Genomic DNA, 25,441 nt, shown 5'->3' with positions numbered 1-25,441 from the left:
TCTTCTCAAGGAATGCACAGGCATCATATAATACCTAGCATGGGGAACAGAATCAGAAAAGTTGCCAAAAAGGTTTACCCAAAAACTACTATGTTCTTTAAAATGTGAACAGTCAAGATGACCATGTAGACCAGTTTGTCTGGCTCTGAAAAGCCAATGAATTATCTGCAAAGGACTTAAAAGTGTACAGCCACAGCAGTGACTTCAGAATGTGAACTGGCTATAAACAGCACCTATATTCATAGCATGTCACTGCATATCAAATTGGGTTAAATGGCTTAAATCATGTTGTATTATGCTTTGTCATGTCAGACTATGGTATGCATGATGCAATATAACAGATACACCTCATTAAAGCTTAAGCTGACAGTTTACGTGTAAAATAATAAATGGTTCTCAGGTGGTCATCATCTACTTGTTGTCTGCACCAAATTTGTGATCTGTAACTAGACCTGTTGGACACACAGGAGTAAGTTGCACATCTAGGTATATTAAAATAGGCTTCTCACTGCTTCGAAAATAATAGTAGGAAAACAAAACAGTCATCTATTTCCATTATTTTAATTGTTTTTATTATAAATTAATGCCTGGCTATTTGTATTCATACAAGGATCTGTTAATTTTGCTTAACTTTTATTTTTTTTTAAATTGCAGTAATTTTTTAGACCTGTTTTATTATCACTACCAATATTCCTCTCTACCCTAATTCCACTGGAGTCCATTAGTTTACACAGAAACTGAATGTTCTCCTGCAATACAGAACTGGCCAGTAATGTTTTTATGACTTGGCCATTTGGGTATAAAGAATTTGCTAAACCTGTGTGAAATTTTAAAGTTATTCTTAACAGCCAGAAAGCTGGACAAAGTTTACAAGAACATATCTTAAAATTTTGAAGTCTTATAATGAGCCAGAGATGAGACTTCATTGATAACTATATAAAACATGGCTATTCCATTTTTATTTTGTTTATAAACAAAGATTTGGACCTGAAATCACAAGTAAAGCTCATGTTATGTGAACAACTGGACTGTTATTCCCCACATAAAATAATATGTGAACTGCTGAGAACAAAAGAAGTTAGGTACTACAGAGTACAAGAAAACATCTGTCCTAGCTAGCTCCAGTCTTTCCAATGCTCTCTATAGGATTTTAAGTTCTATCACAGATGCTGTTTTACATTGCATTTTATCCATATACTTATATACACTCACACACAGAACTACTGTGGCATTCACACGATGTTAACAATTGCATAGCCTGTTTTGGCTCCAGAGCGTTGCTCCTTTGAAATTATTGTAGTAACGGTGTTTCTGGTGCCAGATTTCTTTCGGAATAAAAGGTGGTTACTGTCTACACAATTTGTGAAAGAGCCCTAAGGATAGGTTCTAAAATGGACTATTACACATGAAAATTTTATTGTAGATTCTAGGTTTCTGTAAACTTTATCCTTTTGTCTCTTAAAATGAGAAAAAAAAATCATAAAGCAGAAACTTTGGATAAAACAAATAAGCATGCCACTGTTATTTGAACTAAATAAAAATCACATGACCTTACCTTTCCAGCATAGTGCTGAATACCAAATGACAGTTCTACTCCTTTTGGTCTCCAGAAGTATTTGCATCGTAAGTTATCTTCAAATTTATCTAGACATTGAGAAGAGACTTAGAGTGACTAAGTAAAATCTTCATCCTAATTAGGGACAGTTTGATGCTTAAGAAGCCAGAACTACTATAAACACGTATTATCAGATTGCTCAGAAATAGCTGTGTGCCAGCTTCTCTGTGCTTTCTTCCAAGTTGCCACTTCTGAATGGAACAGCTAATTCTAAACTAGGCCAGTAAGACTGTCTTTCAAACCCCACTGTTTGTGGATAGTTTTGTGCATGGAAAACTATCAAATAAGAGGGGCCAATGAGAAGGTGTGACGACTTCTCATTTTTTGCTATGAATTTGCTTATATGTATATATAGCGTGTGGCGTGGGTTTATTTCAACTATGTACATTCAAAGCTGTGCATATATCTCGCTTGCTCAAATGCCTATTGTTTGTATTTTCCCTACCATCCTTTCCCCATTCATTTAGCTTTGTGCATCATGTTTTAAGTATATGTTAATGTCTTCAGCCTGGGACCGTCTCTCACTTACCTTTGGACTTCTACAGAAAAAGAGGCTTCCATCTAAAACCTATTCTAAAAAGGCTGTTTCCCATGACTACCTCTACAGAGCTGACAGAAAAAGAAACACCATTTTCTAAAAAAAAAAAAAAAAAAAAAAAAAAAAAAGTTTTTTATGCCCTGTGATATTTTGTATGCTTTTTAATATTTTGTAATTAAATTAGTGCTGATACTGTAAAACTTGCTATTATATTTCCTTATCTGAACAAGCAACTAGAGACCTGAGGCCAGAATCAATTGATAAACTTCTCTGTCATGTTGTGTAGGTCAGAAAATAGCATCAAAATGTTTTTTCTAATGTTAGAATCCATTAAAATTTTGTGTTAAGTTTTTCTTTCTATTAACATTTATTCAAGCTTGTATTTAAAGCAAAAAGAACTAAGTTTGGCATTTTGGAGGGGTGGGAGGGAGGGTGGTGAAATTAATGATCGTCTGGCACATCTGGAGAGGGCAAAATATCCCACTTTGCTGTCTTCTTGAGGGATCCTGCTGTATTGTGTACAGATCAGCAGTAACACTGATCGGCATCGGACCAAGGAAAGTGCCTCTGTGAAAGTGTAAGTTCAATATTCAGTATTAACTGATTTATAGGACCCACAGGGAGGCACACAGCTTTAGTACACAAATGAGGACTGGAATGAAACCATAGCATTCATTCTATCTGTGACCTAAATTCAAGTTTCAACTCAGCCTAGCAGAAGCGAAAAATCTTGTACATATATTGTGCAATTTAACAGGCAGCTGTTATTTTTCTCTGACTAACAGTTTGAGTCTCTGCTGCACATTCCATTGAAGGAACTGGAACTCTCTGTTTCATATCGCAGGGAAAAATGTAGCTCTAGTAAATAAAAGCAAGACAACAGTTTTAAACATGGCATGCACTGCACGTTTTAAAGTTGGCACCAAGATTCGTTAAAATATACATAAAATATGCATGAAGGAAGGGAAATATTCAGCCAGATGGCACACCAGAAATAACACACACTTTCTATTTATGATGAGATAATCTGGAGTGAAGCAGTATTTTCTAATTGGATAAACATGGGCCTAGGAGCCTGGGAGATCTAAATTTTACTCTCAACACTAATGCTGCTCACAGGGTGGTCCTAGACACAAGATTCTATTATGTCTCAGCCTTCCTTTCAGTAAATGGGGGTAAATGCTGCTTGATGTACCTCACATACAGAGACAAGACACAGGTTATTTCCTTGTAATGGTGGAAAGAAAATAAGCCCTTGACACCTGATGTATAAGATAACTTTTGCAATATAAAAAGAACAGAAAACACGTAAGCAGAGAAAAATGATGAAGCACAATGAAACATATACCTAAAATGTCAAATGAAATGGCACAGCATCAGCAAGACAACTAGGCTAGTAAAACTTGAGTAAAGATGTCATTCTGTCCTCTCAAAATATATTTGTTATTTCCCAGAATTTTTGTTTGCACATACCAACTAAAGTTAGGTCTGTTGCTTGAGGAAATCGACTTTCTTCATCTAGTAGAGACAGAAGACCCATGGGTTTCTGGAGGAACATATCTAGAAGTGGACGGTTGTCCTCATACTCCACTGCAGTAGCATCAATTCCCTCAGTCTGATATTCCATCTACAAAGTCACCAGCACAGTTTTAATACTGAACCAGTAAAAGTAACATCATCATTAGGACATTTATGATGCTGTTGTGGTTTAACCCCAGTCAGCAACTAAGCACCAGGACAGATGCACAGCAATACTCTGTAGGCCCCAACAACATTATTTACAAAACTTCAACTGAAAGATGTCATTATCTTGCATTTAAATCACATACCCATTTTATAGTTTATAATGTACTCCTGAATATCATCTATGGTTCAGGACGGCTGATTCAACTAGACCTCATCAGAGTTGAATTTACCTGCTCAAGTGCAAAGATATGTTGATTGAAATAAAACTGGATCTGTTCATTAGCAATATTTATGCACAGCTGTTCAAAGGAATTTCTTGCGAAGTTCTCAAATCCGAATATGTCTAGTATCCCAACATTCATCCCATTTTCAGCATTGCTGCATGTGAAAATACAAACAAAATTCATCATGGGCAACACCAAGTTAAAATAAAAATAAACATGGTAACTAAGATTGCATAATTGATTCAATCTGCTGCAAAAAGAGAGGAGAAAAAGTGTGTTTGAACCTTAGACAACTTGTGCATTTGTTCAGTATCGTTAACACTTTTGTTTTCCAGTTGCTTCTCGCAAATTTCCATGAAGAAGGCAGGAGAATCATAGGCACATGGCAACAGACACTTAGCAGCCATTATGAAACAAGTGGTTTCAATAGGCAGATCCCAAATAAAATCTATTGTCTGCTCTTCCAGATAGACAAAAGGCATCAAGCTTTAACAGTATGTTTTTGCTATACTCAGTCAGAAGGGTAATTACCAAGTCTGCTGCTGCTACAGGCTGGACTGTTAAGAGCCCACGTGCTAGCTCAAGTATACTCATACCACAGTCACCACTAGAACTGCAAGTATGGATGAGGACATGTCTATATGATATAGTGAAGTGGCAAGCAGACATCTCAGATCAGAGGCATTTTCACATCACCTAAGGGGTTCTCTTGTTTCTAAAAATCTCTACAGCTGCTTGAGAAGACCAGAGCAGCCAGATCGGTACCTGACAATGAAATCATAAGGATGCACAATGTCAACATTTCTGTAATTATGAAAAATAAAAAATCATCACTTACACCTCAAGTAGCAGCACAATAGTAATCCGAGATCTGTATTTATTACTAGCTTACAAAAGCAGAAGGACTGTAAGGACTGTGAATACATAATCAAGTTTTTCGGTGTACTCCGATTATTTACCAGCCTTTGGTATGATTTTAATGTTCATTGCATAGGAAGCATCTTTTTAAAGAATTGTACAACACTTTAACCACTCAATTTCCATTTTCTCCACTCAGCTCTTTGAAAACGTTGGGGTTAATGTCCTGGGAACAGAACTCAGTATCACAGCATGAAAGCCATTTTGAAGCCTTAGCCAAAATAAACACAGCACCCTTTCTGCAAAATCAAAAATATACAAATGGATGAACCCATCAAAGACATATGCACAGTAAATACATGATTCAGTGATGTGTAACTTGCCATATATTTTTATCTGGCTGAAGCAGCGTATTAATACGATTTACGATCCAGCTGAAGAGCCGGCCATAAAGTGCTTTAGACATGGCATCTCGCACGTCAGCTGCTTTGTCCACGGTGTTTGTTCGGATAATAGTCTCCCCTCGTGTTACAACACAGTGGGAGGTTAGGGCCTCTTGAAGTTCTTCTGACCCAATACTTAGTAGTGCAGCAGCTGAAAGACAGTGGAAAAAAGATACATGACTGTGATTATGCAGTGGAAATCACCAGCATTGCCCAATTGTTACCACGAGTTAGAGATTCTCACAAATACAGTCAAATTGCATTTACAGAACTGACAATGTTAAAATGTATTTACCATTATCTAAGGCTTCTGGGTTGGGAACCTCACTTTTATCTGTTTGGTGTTTTGAAGAAATGGCAGCAAACTCAATATTTCCGGTATTTAAGATTCCAGTCAGAATTCTGTACACTGAATATACTTCCTGTAAAAGATGACAAGAAGCACTTCTAAGGAATCCAATTAGATATATAGATTATATTTAGGCTATGAAAGAAAAACGTGGGCACTGGAATGGTTATTAAAGCTGTTAGCTGAGACCAAGTTCTACAAATTCAAGTAAGCTCCTATTGACACAGAAAACGGTGTGATACAGAATTGTGAATGGACTTGCCTGAGTACCAACTGAGACCTCAGGCTGGTCTTGGCTTCCAAGCGTGTGGTTATGCTTTCACAGGTCAATTCCATCATAAGAGAGGTTCTGCAGCACAGGTGTGTATCCAGAAAATCAAATGGCAGCCTGTGCACAGGCAGCACTGGAGGTGGTTTTTATAAAGAAGGTCAATAATGGTTTAGCAACTGGATCTCTTACCTCGTCAGTGAATCCTATAATTCTAAAGCAATGCTGAATTGCTTCAAATTGTCTTCCATAGGAATCTTTAGTAACAATATCATGCAATACTCTTCCAGTTTCATTATCAATATATCTAAATTGAGTGGGAGAAAGAAAGCATCATACTAGCAGATATGCCAGTACAACCTCCAGTGACTTCAATGCAAGTACCTCAGTAACTGGAAAGAACATTTATTTCAATATCTTCCCATTATATACTTTGGTGCTAATTCATAAGAAGTTTTTGTTTCTGTTGCACTAACTTTTGCTTATTCTTTGTTAATATCTATTACAGTGTTACCAACATTTGACACACATCCCCTCACCCAACACAGATCAGATGCACCCAAAGTACAAATACTAATTAAAAAACACAACTCCAAAGCATATTCTGGGTTCTTACTGAAGCATTACAGTAAGAAGTCATAAGGTGATTGTCCTGATTTGAAAGTATGACAGAGTATCTACATAAGCTTGGTTCTTCCTCCTCCTCTTTGAATAGTTCAAGTTCTCAAACAAATACAAATAATGTAATGCCTTGCTGTCCACCCTCTTCTTTGCTTGGGAGGATTAAAAAAGATCCTTAAGAGATGGAGAAGGATTAAGAGAGATTTTAAGGCATCATACTGAAAGCAAGAGCTGATTGATAGCTAATTACAATGAGCAGTTAAAACAAGTAAGTGATAGTTACCTAGGAGGCTTTTTATTGGGAAGTCTATATTCAGAAAGTTTCTTCTGATGATAAAGGCCAGCATAAATATAATAAAATATATGGAAATTTTTCTCTCCCCTGGAAGAAAAAAAGCATCCTTTTAAAGCACACGTGTTTATTCTTGCGGCATCTTGTACAATGTGAAAGCAGAAGTTCCTATCATGGCCTCACTGAGGTAGGTAGCAAATCTCCCACTTGTTTTAATGGTGTAGGATCAGCAACTGTGAAACACAGAAAACCCAGCCAACCACAGTATTTCTCGAAAGAATGGAGCAGCTCTGGCTTCCACTCTAAAAGAACCTAACTGACTATTCTTGTCGTCATAGCACTGTACAAAGGATCACTGCTTTAGCAGAAGACACGAAAGCTTTTAAAATGAAGAATTTTGGAGAATTAAACAGAATCCAAACATTATATAAATGTGAAAGGACAGACAATTAATGTACCTACACAGCCTGTTTTATGACCCTTGATTTTTCAAGTAGATATTCAGAAATCTTTGCCCCCATTACAGCTCCTGTGGGCGTAAACATCATTTCCAGATATTTTCCAAAGCGACTTGAGTTGTCATTGATGGCAGTGCAGGCATTCCCAAATGCTTCAACCAGAGGATTCACCTGAAGAATTTTCTCACGCAAAGCACGGTTATTGGCCTTGACAGAACAGAAGGATCATTAAAAGAATATATTGCTTACCCAGAATCCAATTCTTGCTTCAGAAGCATAGCACCCCTTTCTCATGCTTGTATGGACTTAGACACTGTGTTAACCTTTCTACTTATACAACAAAACGGCCAACAAATTGATGAGGAACGCTCCCACAGGTAGGAAGAAACAGATTCTTCTTTCTCTGCAATTGTTCTGCCTCTTAGGTGTCATATAATTAGTTAGAGTACCAAAACCATCAAAAGCTAAACACATCTACTTAAGGTTAAACTTACACACTTGATTTTCCTATCATTTTGCACTAATAGCATTACTCATAACATTTAAACGTGTAAGAGCTTCTAAGATTAGAGCCATAGCAAGATCTGTCTTTCTTTATTGTATAAATGAACAACAGTGTATGTGATAAACACTGTAGATAACTACAGGCATTGAACACTTGGATCTGGCACCTTCTCTTTAAAAAAATATTGAATCGCTTGGTGTGGGTCAGACTCAAGTATCTTAATTCAATACTCTCACATGCATGATTACTCTGTCCTTAGGGAGTATCTCAAGTGAGACAATTCACATGAACAGCTTTAAGTATTAAAGCTTAAATAAAGTGGAAACTGGAGGTGGGGTTAGGAGGATTTGTTCATAGTTTTACATGATTGACTAAGAAATACCTTTCCCAAGAAGGTCAAATGTTGGACGATCAGATGGGCACTTTCTGTCTTTCCAGCACCACTTTCCCCACTGATGATGATGCACTGAACACACAAAACAAGTTAAGTGCACAACTCACCACATGGTTGATTTCAACTGTTAATGCTCCTATCTGTTATTTAATGTTTAGTACCCAGACTACAAAATATTTCAAGGGTCAACTCCCTCAACTCCCTTCTGAAAGGAACGATCAGCAAAGGCTCAGTGTAATAATGTATTCCCCAGATTACTAAAATATGTCTCGCAATGCCTGATAGCAATGTGCGTATGTGTGAAGCAGTGACTGAATTTCTAAGGGCTAAGACACATAAACGAGTGACCACGTCTACAGGCTAACACATGCTATGCACATACGCAGCTTGTTTCAAATGCTTAAAACTCAGAAAATTGCCACAGCTCAGTTGATGTGACATAATTCAACAGTGCATCTGAGCTCACTGCATTGACTTCCATGATACACAAGGTACAGCTGTATTTAATACACTGACCAAAAGTCTGCTCCTGGCTTTAAAAATTATTTTAAATAATTGCTGCTTTGTAGAGAGGTTATTCTGTAGGTGACACTGATATTCAAGCTAGAACAGCAAACTAGCATCTAAACATTTCAGAAAAATATGCATCAGTTCATTGGATGATTCTGGGAGAACATATCCATCTTCTTCCTGAGTCAGCAGTCCTTAACACATGGTATTTTATAGGCTCTCCAAATGGCTTCCAGACTCAGGGATTAGCTAGAATGGTCTAAAACACTTGGTATCCTCCTCTCTGCTGTTATGCTTCATGGACAAGATGGAAGTAGAAGGCTAGTACACCTTGAAGGCCAGTCCACAGCTGAACACTGAAGCATGAACACTTCAGGTCATAGCAAGTAAGAATTCTAACAGCATTTATTATTTTCCCATTTTTTCAGGTGTTCTACAGATTACCAGTACAAATATTAGTCTACTTAAGGTACAGTATCAACTGACATATAATTAAAATGTTAACACTGAGCAGTTGCATAGATTCCTGTGTTTTTATGCAAACACCTAAAAATTATTTGCACCACACTGCGAACATACAAGATTCTTGGCTGGGAAAAGATACAAGGTCCTAAAATACTTGATGCAATGACACTTCATATAGAACTGAGCTTTGTGAAGAAGTTTGAAAGATGTAGCAGTTCTCTGGTGGTGTCTTGTGGTGTCTGACAGCAGGCGCAGGGATTGACTCTAAATAATGTGTGCAATATGACATTTGCAGCTCATTTATTTGCTTCTTGTCGGGTATTTTTGTTCTTGGAAACAGATAACCCAATGATGGATTTACAGCGTTACGATACCTAACTTAATTGTCTTTGTTTGACTAGAGAAGTCATGTACAACAGTTTATACAGTTAAAGCCCATGAGCTTTTGTACAACTCATAAAACTCTTGTAGAATTGGCCAGAACTTGACTTTAGCTTCAGGAGTAGTGTTAGCCCTGGAGTCAATTTTCAGGCTTCACAGGAAAATACAAAGGAAAGCTCAATGGATAAAACAAACAGAATCAACACAGCACCTTTACCTGAAGAACCAACATAACATTGGCCAGGTAATGGAGATAAACATGCTCCTGTAATCCTTTGCAAACAGAATATAGGAAACTGATTTAGATCTAAATGCAAATTACTTCTTAAACGGGTATGAAACATACAATATTAATGATGTACAAAGTTAGCATGATGGGCTGATGTCAAAACTAATTTTTTTCCCCAGATAACAAGTTCTCACTTATTATCTAACTTATTCCACATGAGTACTTGTTTTCTTTAATGCCTCCATCAGAGAGCATATAAGCCATTAAAGAAGTACTAGCCATCTCTCAGGCCAGTGTACTTCCACATACTCAGTAGAACTCCTTTTTTCTTCTTCTTCAATGTCTCTTTTATTTGTCGTCTTTGTTTGGTATTTTCTGATTGCAGGTTTTTTATTATTTTATTCTGCTTTTGTGATTTTAAAAAAGCATTTTCTATGAATTATCGTGTGATGTGCAGGGTAAAATCAGGAGGATTTTATAAATAAAAATAATTACTAACCCTCAATATTCATGTACATAAAGCACATCAAATTAGAAAGAGTACAAAGTTACAATCTTAAGAATGTAATAAAAAGAAATCTAGCTTCTACAGCATGGTATTTCATTCTCATTAAAATCATTACTATATAATCGGATGTGTGCTTCTAATATAAACGTAATATAAATTACATTTATATTAGACCTATCCTTAATATATTCTACTAAAAAAAATTAGTTAATGGTTCCTATTTTTTGTGACATAGTTAAAGTAATTGATCATCCATTGCTTGATAGTGTCTATGCAACGGAAAAGTGGTTCAAACTCTGTTAATCTGCTATGGCATCAAGACCCTCCTATTTTACACAGGTGTAAATTATTACAAAACCTAGTGCAAGACAGGCTAGAATCAGAGCATGCAGCAACACTGCATCTGGTGTTAACTGCCAGAACTTCATGGCTGTCCAGGAAACTATATTGGTCAGGTAACCCTATCATCTTATTTGACCTTTTAGTCTATTTTATGCCACGGTGTCCTCTTCAGAATTCCCAAACCTGACTAGATTTCTACTCTGGTTTTCCTGATGTAGGAATAAAAGGCTTAAAGAAAAAAATTCCCGAAGTACAACATAACAGAACATTAGCCATAGCCATGTAGCATAGTGGCAGTATGATTAATATGAAATCTAAAACAAAATGAACAGATTCTTACTTGATCTTTGCTGAATGTAACCATACTTTGGTAGGCAGCATCTGCAGAGGCAAATATGTGGGGGGGATTTGATGAACGCTTCACACCATGGTAAAGCTTGGAGAACTAAATTTAAAGAAGAACATGCAATAGTCAAAATATGCAACGTAGCTACATAATTAAGAACTGAAAAGAGGACAGTGACTATCTTCTGCCTGTTCAACAGAAGGTAGTTGCTTGTTTTACCACAGAATTTCCACTGAATCACCTGGAAGAGGAGTTGTAATTCTTGGCACTGCCCAACTTCCAGAATACGAATTAAAACACCTAAAACGCACTCCAACATTTCCCGCACAAGACAGTTAAGAGAACTGTATCACAGGGAACAGAATTTCAAACACAAGCATTCAACCAAGGAAATACCCAACCTATACAAAAGAAACTTCAAAGATAACAGTGAATCTGAAATCTGCCCCCTCTACCTACAACCCTGATTTAGGCACCCATGGAGACTAAGATTTATGGCTCCACCTCTCTTCATATTTGTAGGGAATTAAGCTGCCTCTATCTTTACAGCATTTGATTCACTTGTTTCTTTTAAGCAGCAGCTGATGGCACAGGACATGTAATAACACAATAGTCAGAGCAATTCTTCAGGAAGCAACAGCGTCAGCATGAGGAGGTTCATATAACCATCTTCTGTTTCCCAGAAGAAAGCCTTAAATGCCAGACAAGAGGCACAGCTGTGGCTGGGGTAATCTTCATCCCTCCTGTGGAATTTGTGCCACCAACCAGAAAGGAATGAAATCTAATGAGACTGAATTAAAAAAAGATTTGTAGCCACACTTTTCTGGAAGAAGAAAAGGCTGGGGTTTAGTCTGTGCTCCTAGTTTCCAACCTCACTTAAGTCTTTTAGCCAGTGCTGTTAATATAAAATGTAAAGTGAGTACTGTCCACAGCTTGGAATCTCTCTTACCTGGGGAGAATAAATGCTGAGATTCTGGAAGGGGTTTAAGGCTATTAAAATGTCTCCGACATAAGTATAAATTTGTAAGTCAGCATAGCGTTTCTGCAGCTGATGGATTATTGTATCCTGAGAAGATTACAAAAAGTTTGAGAGTTAAATCATATTTTCCCAGTTAGGAAGATTTTTGTAAATATCCTGAGAACACTGATTAAGAAATACTTATTATAAGTGTTACTAATTATTTTTCAAATGCCAACACCACAAAACCAAACAAATATTTTCAAAATTCTTGCTAATGCCATAAAACTAAATTAAATGGCAACTCCTAATTCCAGATTAGTACGTATTTTGTTATACCAGCCTGAGAAGCAAACCTTCTGAAGAGAAAATGGCCATGCACATTATTGCTGCACTTCATAGTACATTTCCACTTAATTTTTTATTTGACCGTGAAACAAGGATAATAATTTTTCAAGGATTAAATTTTAAGTGGTAGTAAGAGACTGTTTTAAACAGGACACTAGCACAATTTAGTATTAGGTCTTTTTCTTGCTGGCATGCAATTTAAGGATCATCAAAACAAAAATTTACAGATACTCTGCATATAGGTGATATAGTGAAATATGGAACTGAGATTGTTTTATCACTTTTTGTCCAGAACCTGTAGATACCACATTACTCTATATAAATTCATCAATATTAGGAAAAAGCACTTAAATCTAGATCTTCATGACTAAACTTCACATTTTAGGAAACTCACAAAATAATTTAAACTAGCATCATTCATAATTAAATTCTTCCACATAACAGGATACACTGCTACAGCTTTTATGTCACTATATAGAATATTAACGAAGTGATGATAGCAGATGAATCACATGACAATTCCTTTGCCATGGTGAGACAAAAGCTTGCAAGAAGGAACTCTTCTCATTCTGTTAAAAGAAGCCTAAAAAGCAGAAACAGGCAAAATGTGAGTCACGATTGTCAGAAACTGCTACTCAGACAGTACAGTACCTCATCTAGAACTTCTAGATTTACCAGATCATCATCTAGAGAGTACTTGTCAGCTCCATCCACATGGTAAGGTCTTCTAGTATGTATTCGTTCATGCCTGGAAGTTTGTTAGTAGAGCACCAGTGTTATAAAACTGTATCGAAGACAGGAAACATTAAGAGGCAATGGGAAGTCATGGGTGAGTGTTTTTGTCATGCGGAGAACACAGACATGCTCTCTGAAATACATATTTTTGCTTTAAATATCCTTTTATAAAAGCAATAGGTCAGCTTGCTGTCCAGTGTAATATCTGTTTTCTCTTTCACAATATATAACCCTACCTATTTATCAATGCTCAGAGATGAAGATTTATCTGTAGGTTTACTACTCCCCACTCACACAATGAAGTATTAAAAAAATTCTCCCTCTTTTCCCTTCCTTTCTCGCCTTAAGTTAATAAACTACCACTCTGTTTAATTAAATCTTTCCCCCACGTACCCAGCCTATAGTATTGTCATCTTAACGAAGTTATAAGAAGCAGTAAGTAGTATAAAATCCTTCTGTTACCTTGGTGTATGCCAAAGTGCCTCCTCAGATGACCCTAGATCTCGCCCAAAATAACATTTTTGAACCACAGCTGCCATCAGACTCTAAATTGTATGGATGTTCAGTCAGCTTGTCCTCAGAGATTTAAGCCACACAATGAGCAGCAGAGACAAACTGTCACATAACCCCTTTATAATCAGATTATACTGAAGGAATCTTTGAAAATGCTGTGTATAAGTTTTTAAACAACACATCTTGTTGAAACAGGGACAAATCAAGAGGCTGCAATATGTTTTCCACAGAGGGGGTGAAATATGAATGCTGTAAGCACAACTAGGCTTCTCTTTACAACAAACATAATCAAAGCATAGAGGGAGGACACCCACCGAGATACAGTCTGCATCCTGCTGAGTAACATTTAGCATTGATCCTCAATGACAGTCCTTGACAGATTGTTTCTGCATTGGTTGCCATGTAGAAAGTAAGAATCACGTGATCACACATCCCGAAACAATGCTAAATATTGTATCAAGCACTAATAGAATGGTACTGTGACTTGGCAGGAAACACTGTTCACCTGTAACGTTGATGGTTAATATGAAAATGTAGCAGGTCTTTTTTTCTTTAATCATATCTTCATATACTCATGGAATCCTGTTTCAAAAAAGAGCATTGAGGCTTTTGCTTTTTTCCCCTTTATGTACACTTCTACATTTGAAGCTAGTCAGCTTTCATTCAGTAAAGAGAATGATATCGTATCCGAGGGCTATTATATCATCAGAAGAATTATTGCATGGAAAGCCTCTAACAAAGAGGAAGGAGGAGAAGAGTGTTAGCTATGAGTACTGCTTCACCGATAATTGCAAATCACATTTAAAATACTAATTTTTTTATGTCTATTTTTATTCATTTTCCTTATTTACTTCTGGCTACTTGGTAAGTTCTGGAAAACTAATCTGTAATGGTTTATTTGAATTGTAACTAAACAAAACTGTGCAAACTGTTTTGTCAGCTAGGAAATAAAATAGTGGGAACATAGCAGGTTTTGCTGACAGTCCCACTTACATTTTACATCCTACATTCCCAGAGATGGTATTTGCTTGATGTTGTACATCGGAAGAAATGAAAGAAGGAGAACACAAATAAGAAGCTATGAAAGAAAAATTGTTACAGTGGGTATTATTTCCAGTGGGCAGCATAGAGATAGTGTGAATTTGTTCAAAGTTCCATTCAATTAAATTTTCCATTTTCAGATCTTTGATTAGGTGGTGGGTTGTGGGTTCTTTTCGGCTTGAATATAGCAGTCACTACATTCAAGAACATTACACTTTGCTGACAAGCCAGATCCTCAAAGCAGTAGGAATGCATGTAAGTGGCCTAATGTACTACTGTTTCTTCTAATTGTTTCCGTTTCAAACCAGAATTCAACCTCTTACTTCATTGCAGAGAAAAATGCTGTTGTAAACAATGTAAATCATTTAGAGATGGGAGCACCCCTCAGTCTACAAATGAAGCAAATATTTTAACAGTTGCTTTACTTCATGGAGATGTAACTAACAAAGCGATGGCTGGACATTATAGCTAACATAACTCACCTATGAAGCTTTTTCTTCCTGGAGCAAGGCATCATAGGCACTATATTGAATTGCAACAAGCTGCAAGTACGGATGTATATACCAGAGGTGCAGGGAGGAGGGGGAAGAGGGCACATTCAAACCTAAGCATCTCTAATTGCAGAATGGCTTTGGAAACTTATCTGTTATCTGATTGTGTATTAAACTGCTGTTTGTTCTCCTTAAGTGATAAACAAATAAATTTTTTTATTGGAAAGGGTTTTTTTTTTAACATTATGTAAATAAGTAACTAAGGAAACTGGTCTTAGTCAAATATAAGTAAAACATATATACCTTTGTGCATATATTTTCTTGTGCTTAACTCATTTTCCTAAGTACATGATTAGGAAGAGGATATTAGGAGCATAACATCACATTAGCTTCAAATCTCCTGCTGGCCTCATCAGTTTTCTACTGACCCTATGTCCTGCAGATACATTAACAGAGTGGGAAGGAAGAATAGAGACAGTAACCTTTAATTATTTCCACAATTCTACAACAGAAATACAATCTGCTTTTAAAATATTTTTTAAAAAACTCTTAAAAAGCAGAAGGAAACACTCTTAATTGGGAAATAATTGTCAGTATACTTTTTGCATTAAAAGTAGAATTATCAGCCATTTTTTCAATTACCCTTCCTTTCTGATGACATATAAAATGTACAAATTCTAAGAAAATGGAAAATCAAAGGTGTTAGGTTATTTGCCTTAAGGTTCCAGAACTGTTTTACATCATCCCCTGGAGGATGTAGTCTCTTCACTGACAAAAGAAGTGGCGTAAAGGGCCAGTCACTCAAGGTACCTAACCTTATCAAACTTGAAGAGCAGCATTAGATTAATTCCAGAACTCTAGTGACAAGCACTGTCTGTTGAAGAAGGTTCTATCCTCCCAAGCACCTTCCCTTTGCCTTTTTATCAGGCAGGAATAACTGGAAGGGATAGAACTTTCTTGGATTTTGGAGGAGGAGCAAAAGGCGAGAAGCATTTCTTCCTCGGGAGAACAATTTCATTACGAGGGTGGGAAGCATTCATTCGTTCTACTTGTGGGGAAGAGATAGTTTGAAAGAAAATAACCTCTTTTTGTACTAGACACCAGCCATAGTAATAGAAGTGCATTGTAAATAGCTATATGCTCATATGACCCCTCTATCAAGCTGATGATGGGGAAGGAAAAGCTAGATGGACCACATAGACTTCTACATAGAAAAGTCATCTTGCTGGCAGGTCCAACCTGCGGAAGAAAGCAGCATAGACCAAGAATTTTTATGTTCATTGGGAAGCTTCCTCTCTGATCTACATCCCCTCCACCCCTAACATTCTTTCATGAACGCCTTTACTTTGGCATCGTGGTGCAGTTAAGCATTTATGTTTACCTTTTTTTTTTCCCCTAGGACTCACATAGGAGAAACTGTTTCTGTACTTGTTCTTCTTTACATTATTGCCAATTTTAAAATGAATTGCACCCAAACTGAGATTTACAAGAAAAACACTCAACACAATGAGAAAGAAAAAAGAGTGGAGAGCGTGCTACTGCTACACAGAGAAACACAGCCTATTTCCTGTGCATTGCAAAGAGTGAATTTTGCTCCTGTACATCAAGTTTCAGCCTGGAATAATTTGTTGAAGCAAGGTCATAATAGAAACACTGACACAACCTTAATTACAATATAAATGCTGCAGCTATAACAAAAATCTGTGCAACCTTCAGTAAAAATACATACACTATAATCAGACCAAGTATCACTTTTGGGGGCCACAGTAGCTTTGTGATTTAAAAAAAAAAAAAAGTTTTAAACTAATGTACCTAATATTCATATAGATGAAGGCTAGAAGAATTGCATTAAATTACATTGTGTATAGCATCAGAGGACTATTTCTGGTTCTGTTTCTGTTATTATCTCTGAGTCCAAAGGAAATTACTGGCTGGATGCAATCAAGTTCCTTGCAGTTAATTGCTTTCAAAACTAAATGTGAGCTGGCAGAGAAGCTAGATATCTGGTTGTAAGAATTACTTCCTTGGATGGACTGCTGCTGTAATCCAGCTGGCTAATAAGAAGGGGGAAGCTGCCAAGCCACCGTAGTCTCATCCTAATATCTGACAAGGTAGCCTGAACATACCAGCCCTTCTCAAACTATTAGATTCTTAGATTTCTTTTTGCTTTTTTTCCTTTTTTCTTTTTTTTCCAGGCTTCTTTAAGTTTGATTCTTCCTGATGCACAGATTTGCATTTTATTCTTCAAAATGCAAGGTTTCATAACTGTCTGTTCCCCGTTACAGAAACAAACTTCTGAATGGCGACTAGCAGCAGCACACTGACCCAGCATGACCCAAACCAGTAAACTCTGAACTCTTTACTGTCTACAGTAAACTTGTTTAAAACACTGAAGTTTTTTCATTCTTTTAAAAACTGAAACCAGAGGTTATTAGAAGACCTTTTCTGGTCGATTCCTATGAAGAAGCCTACTTACAGACAGGAACGTAAGCTACCTAGTCTGTAGGAAAACATCCAAGAGAAGAATGAGCCACCTCTGGAGTTGGCCTCTTCAAAGCTGCTGATAACTGGGAGACTGCCACTTTGAACCATATAACCAAACCCATTGATCAACATTAACTCTCAAACATAAAATCAATTATAGAATTTTCAGGCCAGGAGTTATTAATCACTTGAGGAAATACAGAAGACCATTGTTTTGCTCAACTTCAGCTACTGTGACATTTGATAGACAGGGCTAACAAAATAAACATAGATGGCAACTGGTGATTATTAAGTATTTTTGTTACCTTAAAATTATTATAGACTTATCTACTGCATTTCATATAGCTGCCCCACACTAACTTCCCCTAAAGAACAGCCAAATGCCACACGGGGACCCACAGTATCTAAAATTTTGAAAGATGGCTTATAAGAATATTACCAAGGGCAAAATTTTTAGAATGCATTCTGTGAAGACTCTTCCTCCCTGTTCCCAATTCTAAGCTTTTAATCATGTATTTCCCTCCTTGATGTTCTGCTCCTTCACCACAGTCAAAAGGCAGTTAATAGATCTGCTACTACGTTTGAATTTCTCCATCTCACATGCTGTTGGGACTTTGCTTTTTTAGATTTTCTCCTGCATACTGTACTGGATAGAGTAACTTGTTATTTTAAGATTGTTCATAAATAGATAATTTCTTAATTGTTATACATTCAAAGGGGGACAAAAACCCCAGAACATTTTCATTTTATTCACTTTTGCTGATGGTCAGTACTTTTCAAACCTTCAGTTAAACATTAAAAATCCTCCAGTTTTCCATTACTTCTACTGACAAGCCACTAAAACATTTTATATTTTGGTTTTTTTATGGAATAAAATGGAAAGTTTACTTTTTTGAGAAAGTCTTCCTAAAGAATGCAAGATTTTATCATCAAAATTTATGCAAGGAAGGGCTGGGAGAATGGACAGAATATTGGGGTTCCAAATTTGAGTTTCCCTTTTAAATGTCTCCATGACAAGCTCCATGGTATTTTTAAACATTATTTATGGAACTTGAGATACTGCTTAGCTTAAAGGACTTTGGAAGTTTTGACATATGTTTTTCAACTTTTTCAACACTGAACCAGCTGCCAGCTTTGCCAGGTTTAGATTAAGTCCAGACAAGGACAAAGAAAGGGGGATAATATTTGATGTTTATAAAGAAATGCCAGAGAACATGCCCACTTTTTGCAGTACATTTTGCCAATGTAGACAGCACAAAGAGTCATTTAACATTTAGGAAAATTAGGAAGTAGACTAAATCCCTTCCTTCAGTAGGCTGGCAATCAGCCTGGATGTTGATATCTCTTGTACTACGAATCAAAAAAGCAACTGAGCACACGAATGAGTTCAAGAGATCAGAAGGCGTATCTGGAAAGTGAGCAGCTCTCTCTAATAATCTCCCTTAATAGATTATCAAACGCTTTTTAACACAACTATAATCTACACAAACAGAGCCAATGTCTACTGTTAAGTGAGAATTAACAATATCCATAATCTGTAACGTATCTTTGCCTGGTATCTTCCCAGATTCTAGGGCAGAAAGAATGAAAGAAAAAAAAGGCTAGACCTTCAGGCATTATGCATGTTTCTCTTCATTAACAGGTTTACAGTGACCAAAGGTATAGTACAGCTTTACAGAACAAGTAAAAGACAAAGTTCTTGCCTCAGACAGACTGATACCTATTTCTTGTAAGTATAATGTATTAAGGAAAGCTATTAATAGCCATTTCATAAGTGGAGGAACAGCGAAATATTGAGGGTAAGTGATATAACAGAGGTTACACAGTAATTCAGAGAGGGAATGAGGAATAAAACACAAAACCTCTACCATGTTTTTGTATTATAATTCAGAGGGTGCCTAAACATTCTTGGTATTTTACTGACATGCAATTGCATGAATCTCTATCTTGAAGAACTTTTCCCTGAAATACAGCAAGATTACGATCAACTTGACTTGTGTACCCTTCTTTACTTAGAGAATATAGAATTAGCCACAAAGTTTTTATCAACACTCAGTTATTATTACTGTATCAAAACATTTTTGTAATTCTGTGCCCTGGTTTTGGCTGGGATAGAGTTATCATTCCTGACCAATGTTTGCATGCTCTGTTGTCCACATCTTACTGTAACTTAGATTCCTACTTTTTTCCAGTTCTGCAACTTAATGTTACGTGAGGTGCAAGTCTTTAGGAATTAATTACATTTCTTGTTCTCACAATCTTATTACGCACGAGGACACTATTTGAATAACCTGAAAGCATTTCACAGTCCTTGCGTGAGTACAGGATTGGTAAAGTGAAAAAAAAAAACCCAGAAAAAAAAAAGTGAGAGCCTGTGACAGCATCCTCTCCGATTTTAAGAAATGCTTTCTGCCTAGAGGCAGCTATATATTGATGGGAATAAGAGTGCTCTGGCTCCCAAGATGAACGACAAATCAGTGTCCATGTGTTAAAAAGTAATGATGTATTTGACTTTAGAATAGATGGGAAAGAAAAATTCAGCATTGCTGGAACGAATATATGTGAAGCAATGTTCTGATGTACTAACCTCTATTTTTAAGGATTAAAGAGCTTTTATAAAAATAGAACTAGTGGACTATTTAACACCAAATACATTTCTTAAAATTAAACTTCATATAACTGCTTCTATGGCAAAGCTGTTAATGAAAAGTATATCGTTGTTAATTAGCATTTATGCCCTAGTATTGTTAGAAACCAGACAAAACATACACATAGTTAACTGACAGATTATAAAAGGGATATGAAGAAGAGATAAAGATAATACCCAGAGCTCATCCTTATGCAGCTGTGACATTGGACTTTCTCACAAAGTTCTTCCCCATGACAGTATAAGAAACAGGCAATGCAGGAGTGGAGTGCTGATGCTGAAATTTCAGCTTCACTCAAGACCACGGCAAAACTCAAGGATTTCGGTCTAAAACACGCCAACAGATGAAAAAAGAATCTTCTTCCTCATTACAAGTGTGGAAAGAGGGGTATCCTGGCTGGGTTTTCTGAAACTGAACACACCTGTTTGCATAAGGATGGGAGATATCTGCATCTCACTGATGAAAATAATTTAGGGAAAAATAAAGCTGGTGGAAAAGTTTCAAAAAGCATCTTTTTCAGTAAAAAAAGCAGGAGCAATTGTTAATGCCATTTTTAATTTTAAAAGTCATCTTTTACTAGCATAAACCTTTTCTTTTTATTGTTAATTTCTAACCTAAAGGAAATAATAGAATACAAAGCACTCTAGTAAGTTATCGCATGGCAAAGTGACAACAGTATGTTTGTCAGCAACAAACTGATGACAGCAACGAATGTGTGCTGTCACAGTAGGCTCCTTTGACCTCAGCAAGGACAATGAAGTGCCCCTTCAGTTCAGAGGTATGAAGAACTGCGCTGGAGTTAAGCCTATCTATACTGCACACAAAGAAGTTTATAAATGAAAAATGAAAGAAACTGAATTAAGGAGATGTTTCAGTCTGTGGCTCCAGAGGTCGACCCAGACGATCCTGCCAAAAGGGGACAGCTTGCTTCTTTCTACCCCTTTCCCCCTTATTCCTGGTCATGTGAAGTATTCCCTCTTTTACTTCAGCTATGTCAGTTGAGGCACCCCTCTGCAATCACTAAGAGAGTAGAAAATTATCTGTGTGTTTCTGCTGGCTTAGTTTTTTTCTCTTATTTTAGAAGTTCTAACTCAGGAGGTTTTGACAATCACTGGAGCTGCAATAAAAACAGCATCATGAGCTTGTTCCTGGAAGTTGTGGGAAAATGAGAGAAAGAAGCCAGTTCTCTCTTTTCAGTAGCAGTGAACTGCTAGATCAGTTCTCCACATCTCTCCATCATACCCTCTAAATCAGTAGTACTGACTTTCCAGTCTGCAGGCTTGCTCTCAGGCACAATGACCTTAAGTGATGTCCCAAAATAGGCAAAACTGGCATGGTTTAATTGGAAAGAGAATCCTATTAAAAAAAACCACAGGTGCTGAGTCAGCAAAGAATCAAAAGATGCAAATGCAAAGCACTGATGCTGGAAGACTTTCAGATCAGACAAAAGCCAGATACCTCCTGATCATTTGTCATCACCAGTGACTCCCTGGGTTCCCTCACAGTAGAAGTGCTGTTAACACCAGCACCCTGATGATTTTCCAGTTTCTGGAAATTTTCAGCCTGTGCTCTGAACATTTTCTTTTACTTGTCTTTTAAATGATGGATCTGTAGTGTTGCTGTACTCCTAACAAAGGGCATCTACTTTTCTTTACCTCTGAACACCAGGGAATTAATGCACATTTCAGTGTACTTGTCATGGGCACATCAATAAACAGAAAAAGCATGCACATATACCCAACGGTATAACAGAAAGGTTTTGCTCGATGTGGGTTTTAATTGGCCTATTTACTTTGAAGTGGTGACTATACATTCAGATGACTTCTACAGATCACCACAAATGAACGCCAGTAAATTTTTTTACAGTACCATCTGGTTATGTGTTCTTCTGCATGTCAGATTCTGTATTGAAAATTATTTTATAAACTCATTACAGAGTTTTTAAAGGCTTTTAATTGGTACTAATTTTCCTAGGGGGTACTATCTCCCTATTACAGAGCCAAGCTCTTTACTGTTTTGAGACTATGTCTATCCTCTGGGGAAAATTATAATTAGATGCTCCTGGTGGTTGGTTCTCTTCTAATAATCTTATGTTTGTAGTCCAGTATTAACTGTCTGGCCCACAGACTTGATATTTTGCAGGGATATGCTTTTGCAATCTCATTAAAGTTTGTACCAATTTGATCAAGTTTCAAATCTTTGGAAAATCAGCACTTCATCATTCTGAACAATATGTTGTAGATTTCAATGGCAAATGATCACTAAATTTTTGTCCTCACTGAGCATGCTCTCAGCCCTGGTCAAAGTGGGCTGGTGTTTCAAAGTACAAGTAAGGATACCATAGTATAATGCTACAACAATCAGAAAGACATTCTTTAATAGCAGTTAGGCCCACTGGCTTCAAAGTGAAGCCAATAGGAAGGCCCACTGGCTTCAAAGTGAAGGTAAAGATGACTATTTCTCCAGCAGCCTAATCATGTCTCCCCTCTTATCATTCACTGACAGAGGAAGAAGCCACCTAATTCAGAGGCATGGCTAAAAGCAAACCAAGAGTCCCGAAAAGAACAAGATGGATACAAAGAGTCTGCTGAGAGTAGAGCTTTAAGAGTAGAAAAGAAACTATAACAGACCTGGGAAAGGTGAATTCAGTGATGAGAAAGAACAAGAGGACTGTGAGCTACATTATCAGGCGAGGAGGAACACCAAGAACAGAGAAATGGCTGGAGAAATAGAAGAATCTGGACTAGGACTTGCTGAAGCAGGTGATTAGAAACAGAAGCTATTGGAGTGGTAGAGGAAGACGACACAAGAATCTGATTCTAACAGGAGAACAAAGCCTTAAGGACAAACAGAATGAACAGTGAATGGAGACTGATGGGAAAGATGGGTCACATAACGACCTGGGACAGGGAACCTGGGGCTAGTTGGCCAAGTAAATTTGGGGGCATCAGGGACAATAATAGAACTTAGACTGGTAGGGAGGATAAGATTAGGACTAAATCCATTGCAATAGAGTCCCCTTCACCACTGCAATCTGCAGTTGCTACTGCATACAAGTTGCAAATAATCACCCTTGGCAAACAAAATATTTAAGATGGGTTAGGTGGTGACAGGATGGACAAGGAGTTAAACTCCCTTAGGTGAGCACTGATTCATACTGGGGGTGCTGGGAAGCAAAATCCTTCCCACATTCCAGTCATGCATAAGCATAAGGTGCAGAAGCTTGTCTGTTACAGCACTCCCAGTTAATATATGGAAAGGCTTGAGGAAAGAAATGCTGTCTTGGTCTTGATTCCTTCTCACTCCACATTATGGAGATAGATCCCAGAAGAATGTATTGGAATACCATGAGGAATCCATTTCAGAGCTCCTCTTAGCACAAGGATTATTTCACTCTGTCGATATCTTCTATTTGGTCAACAGCTGGGAAAACTCTGATACCTTTCGGGCCAGCCAACCCACAGCTGATCTGTGAGGTGTTACATGGGGGCGGTCTGCTTAGGAGGCTAGACAGAGCAGAAACTTCTACTGTAACACTGGCATAGCTCCTTCACCCACAGTAAGCAGTTCCTGGTATATTTTTCCAGAAAAGTGGGGGGGGGGGGGGAAAGGCAACACAGAAGTCAACTTCATCTTGAAACTGTACTTACAGCTATTCCTTTATTTTAACTTGTACATTTTTGTTTGGGCTTTCAGCATTTAAGCTACAGAGTCTTATAAGTATATACATGTTTATGACTTATGAATCATGACATTTAATTTTCTTCATCAACATTAGTAAGTGTTTGTTTATAATAATGGGCCAGAGCTTATCTCACTCTAGACAAATTTCATATTACAGAATGATTGCTGAGCTTGGGAAGGTGTGTTCATTTGCATTTAATTCTCTTGAAACAGTGAAATTCTGCCACCCTCTGGACAACAACTAAACTAAGACATATTTACAATCACCCTCAAAAGTAAAAAATCCCACTGCTGCTGATAAACTTTCATTGCTTTTTAAGCACATTTTAAAATTAATTACTAGGCTGAATGAAAAATAGCAGTTACTGTTAAACTACAGACAAAACAATTACTTTAAGTACTGAATAGCCTTCTTACTAGTAGTATCTAATCAAACAGCAAACTTTAAAGTGTTCAGTTCTTAACCTTTTCTAGTAGTCACTTCATTGTTCACAGTTGTATTTTTAAAGATCTGCTACCAAAATATGATATAATTTTTCATCATGCCAATATGTATTTCCACAAACCAGAACATTCTGGAATTATTAGTATCTCTGTGACTGAGCCAAAGGTGAATACATATAGAACAGAGTTCAGTGGGAGAAAAAAGGCTAAGGAGAAGGTTGCATTATGGTTGATCACATTAGCTTTTAAAAGTTTCAATGGGAAAACATGTCTCTTGCATTCACATGGCATGCAGCACTTATTGCTACTAATACTGCTAGTCAATGCATTAATATGATCATTTGACACAGTGCATTCAAAGTTTCAACTTGTGCTTCCAGGATTAGTGTGGGGAAGGAGGGCTGCAGCATATATGTTGTACAGTACCTTGTTTTGGCTATGGAGCCTAGTTGCTGTTGATCTTGGATGAGCTCAGCCAGCTGTTTTTGCAAAGACATATCTTTACCATGTACTTGTTTAATAAACGGATGCTCCAAAAGATGAGTGACTGAAGGACGCTTTTCAAAATCCTTGATAAGACACCTGTGACAGAGAAATAGTGGTCTCAGGCAATGATGTTATTTCATTACAGCATGATTTGAGTCAGCTTACTGTTTGGCTGTTATTGTACGGTAGTTTCTTTTCCACAAATTTGAGCTCCTCAGTATGCAACAAGACTCTTCCTTTACATCGGAATAAATCTGGCATAAAATAATTAACTACGTAAATTCACCCTACAAAGTATAATTCACCAGTATAAAGGCTCTGAATTTGAGCTTATTTAATCTCTCTTTTTAACTGTAACTAGCTTACTATGAAAAAATGGCATCGTATCTTGTAAGTGCTGTACAGTTAATATACATTAAACATAACCTAAGATGAATAGACAATACTTCATTCACTTTAATTTTCTACCTATTCTCTGATGAGAGTTTGAATAAGAACCGTAGGATATAGCCTATTAAAAACCACAAGTGAAACCTGTGATACAACACTAGTCAGAACAATTTGATGTAGAGCTTAG

At 37.0% G+C, this 25,441-nt stretch overlaps 1 protein-coding gene across 1 annotated transcript in view; it reads right to left on the bottom strand.

Annotated features, from left to right (window-relative positions):
- MYO3B (myosin IIIB) overlaps nucleotides 1-25,441 on the bottom strand; it is a 158,015-nt gene that overhangs the window by 41,534 nt on the left and 91,040 nt on the right. The window contains 15 exon segments of the mRNA XM_009325455.1: nucleotide 1; nucleotides 3-34; nucleotides 1,556-1,644; nucleotides 3,627-3,780; nucleotides 4,070-4,217; nucleotides 5,305-5,515; nucleotides 5,660-5,786; nucleotides 6,174-6,288; nucleotides 6,886-6,984; nucleotides 7,357-7,559; nucleotides 8,240-8,323; nucleotides 11,027-11,131; nucleotides 11,982-12,098; nucleotides 12,990-13,086; nucleotides 24,805-24,960. The exon segment at nucleotide 1 is cut by the window's left edge and continues 85 nt beyond it. Of these exon segments, the coding sequence (XP_009323730.1) occupies nucleotide 1; nucleotides 3-34; nucleotides 1,556-1,644; nucleotides 3,627-3,780; nucleotides 4,070-4,217; nucleotides 5,305-5,515; nucleotides 5,660-5,786; nucleotides 6,174-6,288; nucleotides 6,886-6,984; nucleotides 7,357-7,559; nucleotides 8,240-8,323; nucleotides 11,027-11,131; nucleotides 11,982-12,098; nucleotides 12,990-13,086; nucleotides 24,805-24,960 (1,738 nt within the window).

This window comes from Pygoscelis adeliae, unplaced genomic scaffold, assembly GCF_000699105.1.
Source record: "Pygoscelis adeliae isolate BGI_AS28 unplaced genomic scaffold, ASM69910v1 Scaffold106, whole genome shotgun sequence".
NCBI lineage: Eukaryota > Metazoa > Chordata > Aves > Sphenisciformes > Spheniscidae > Pygoscelis > Pygoscelis adeliae.
This window is presented reverse-complemented; position numbering and strand designations above follow the sequence as displayed.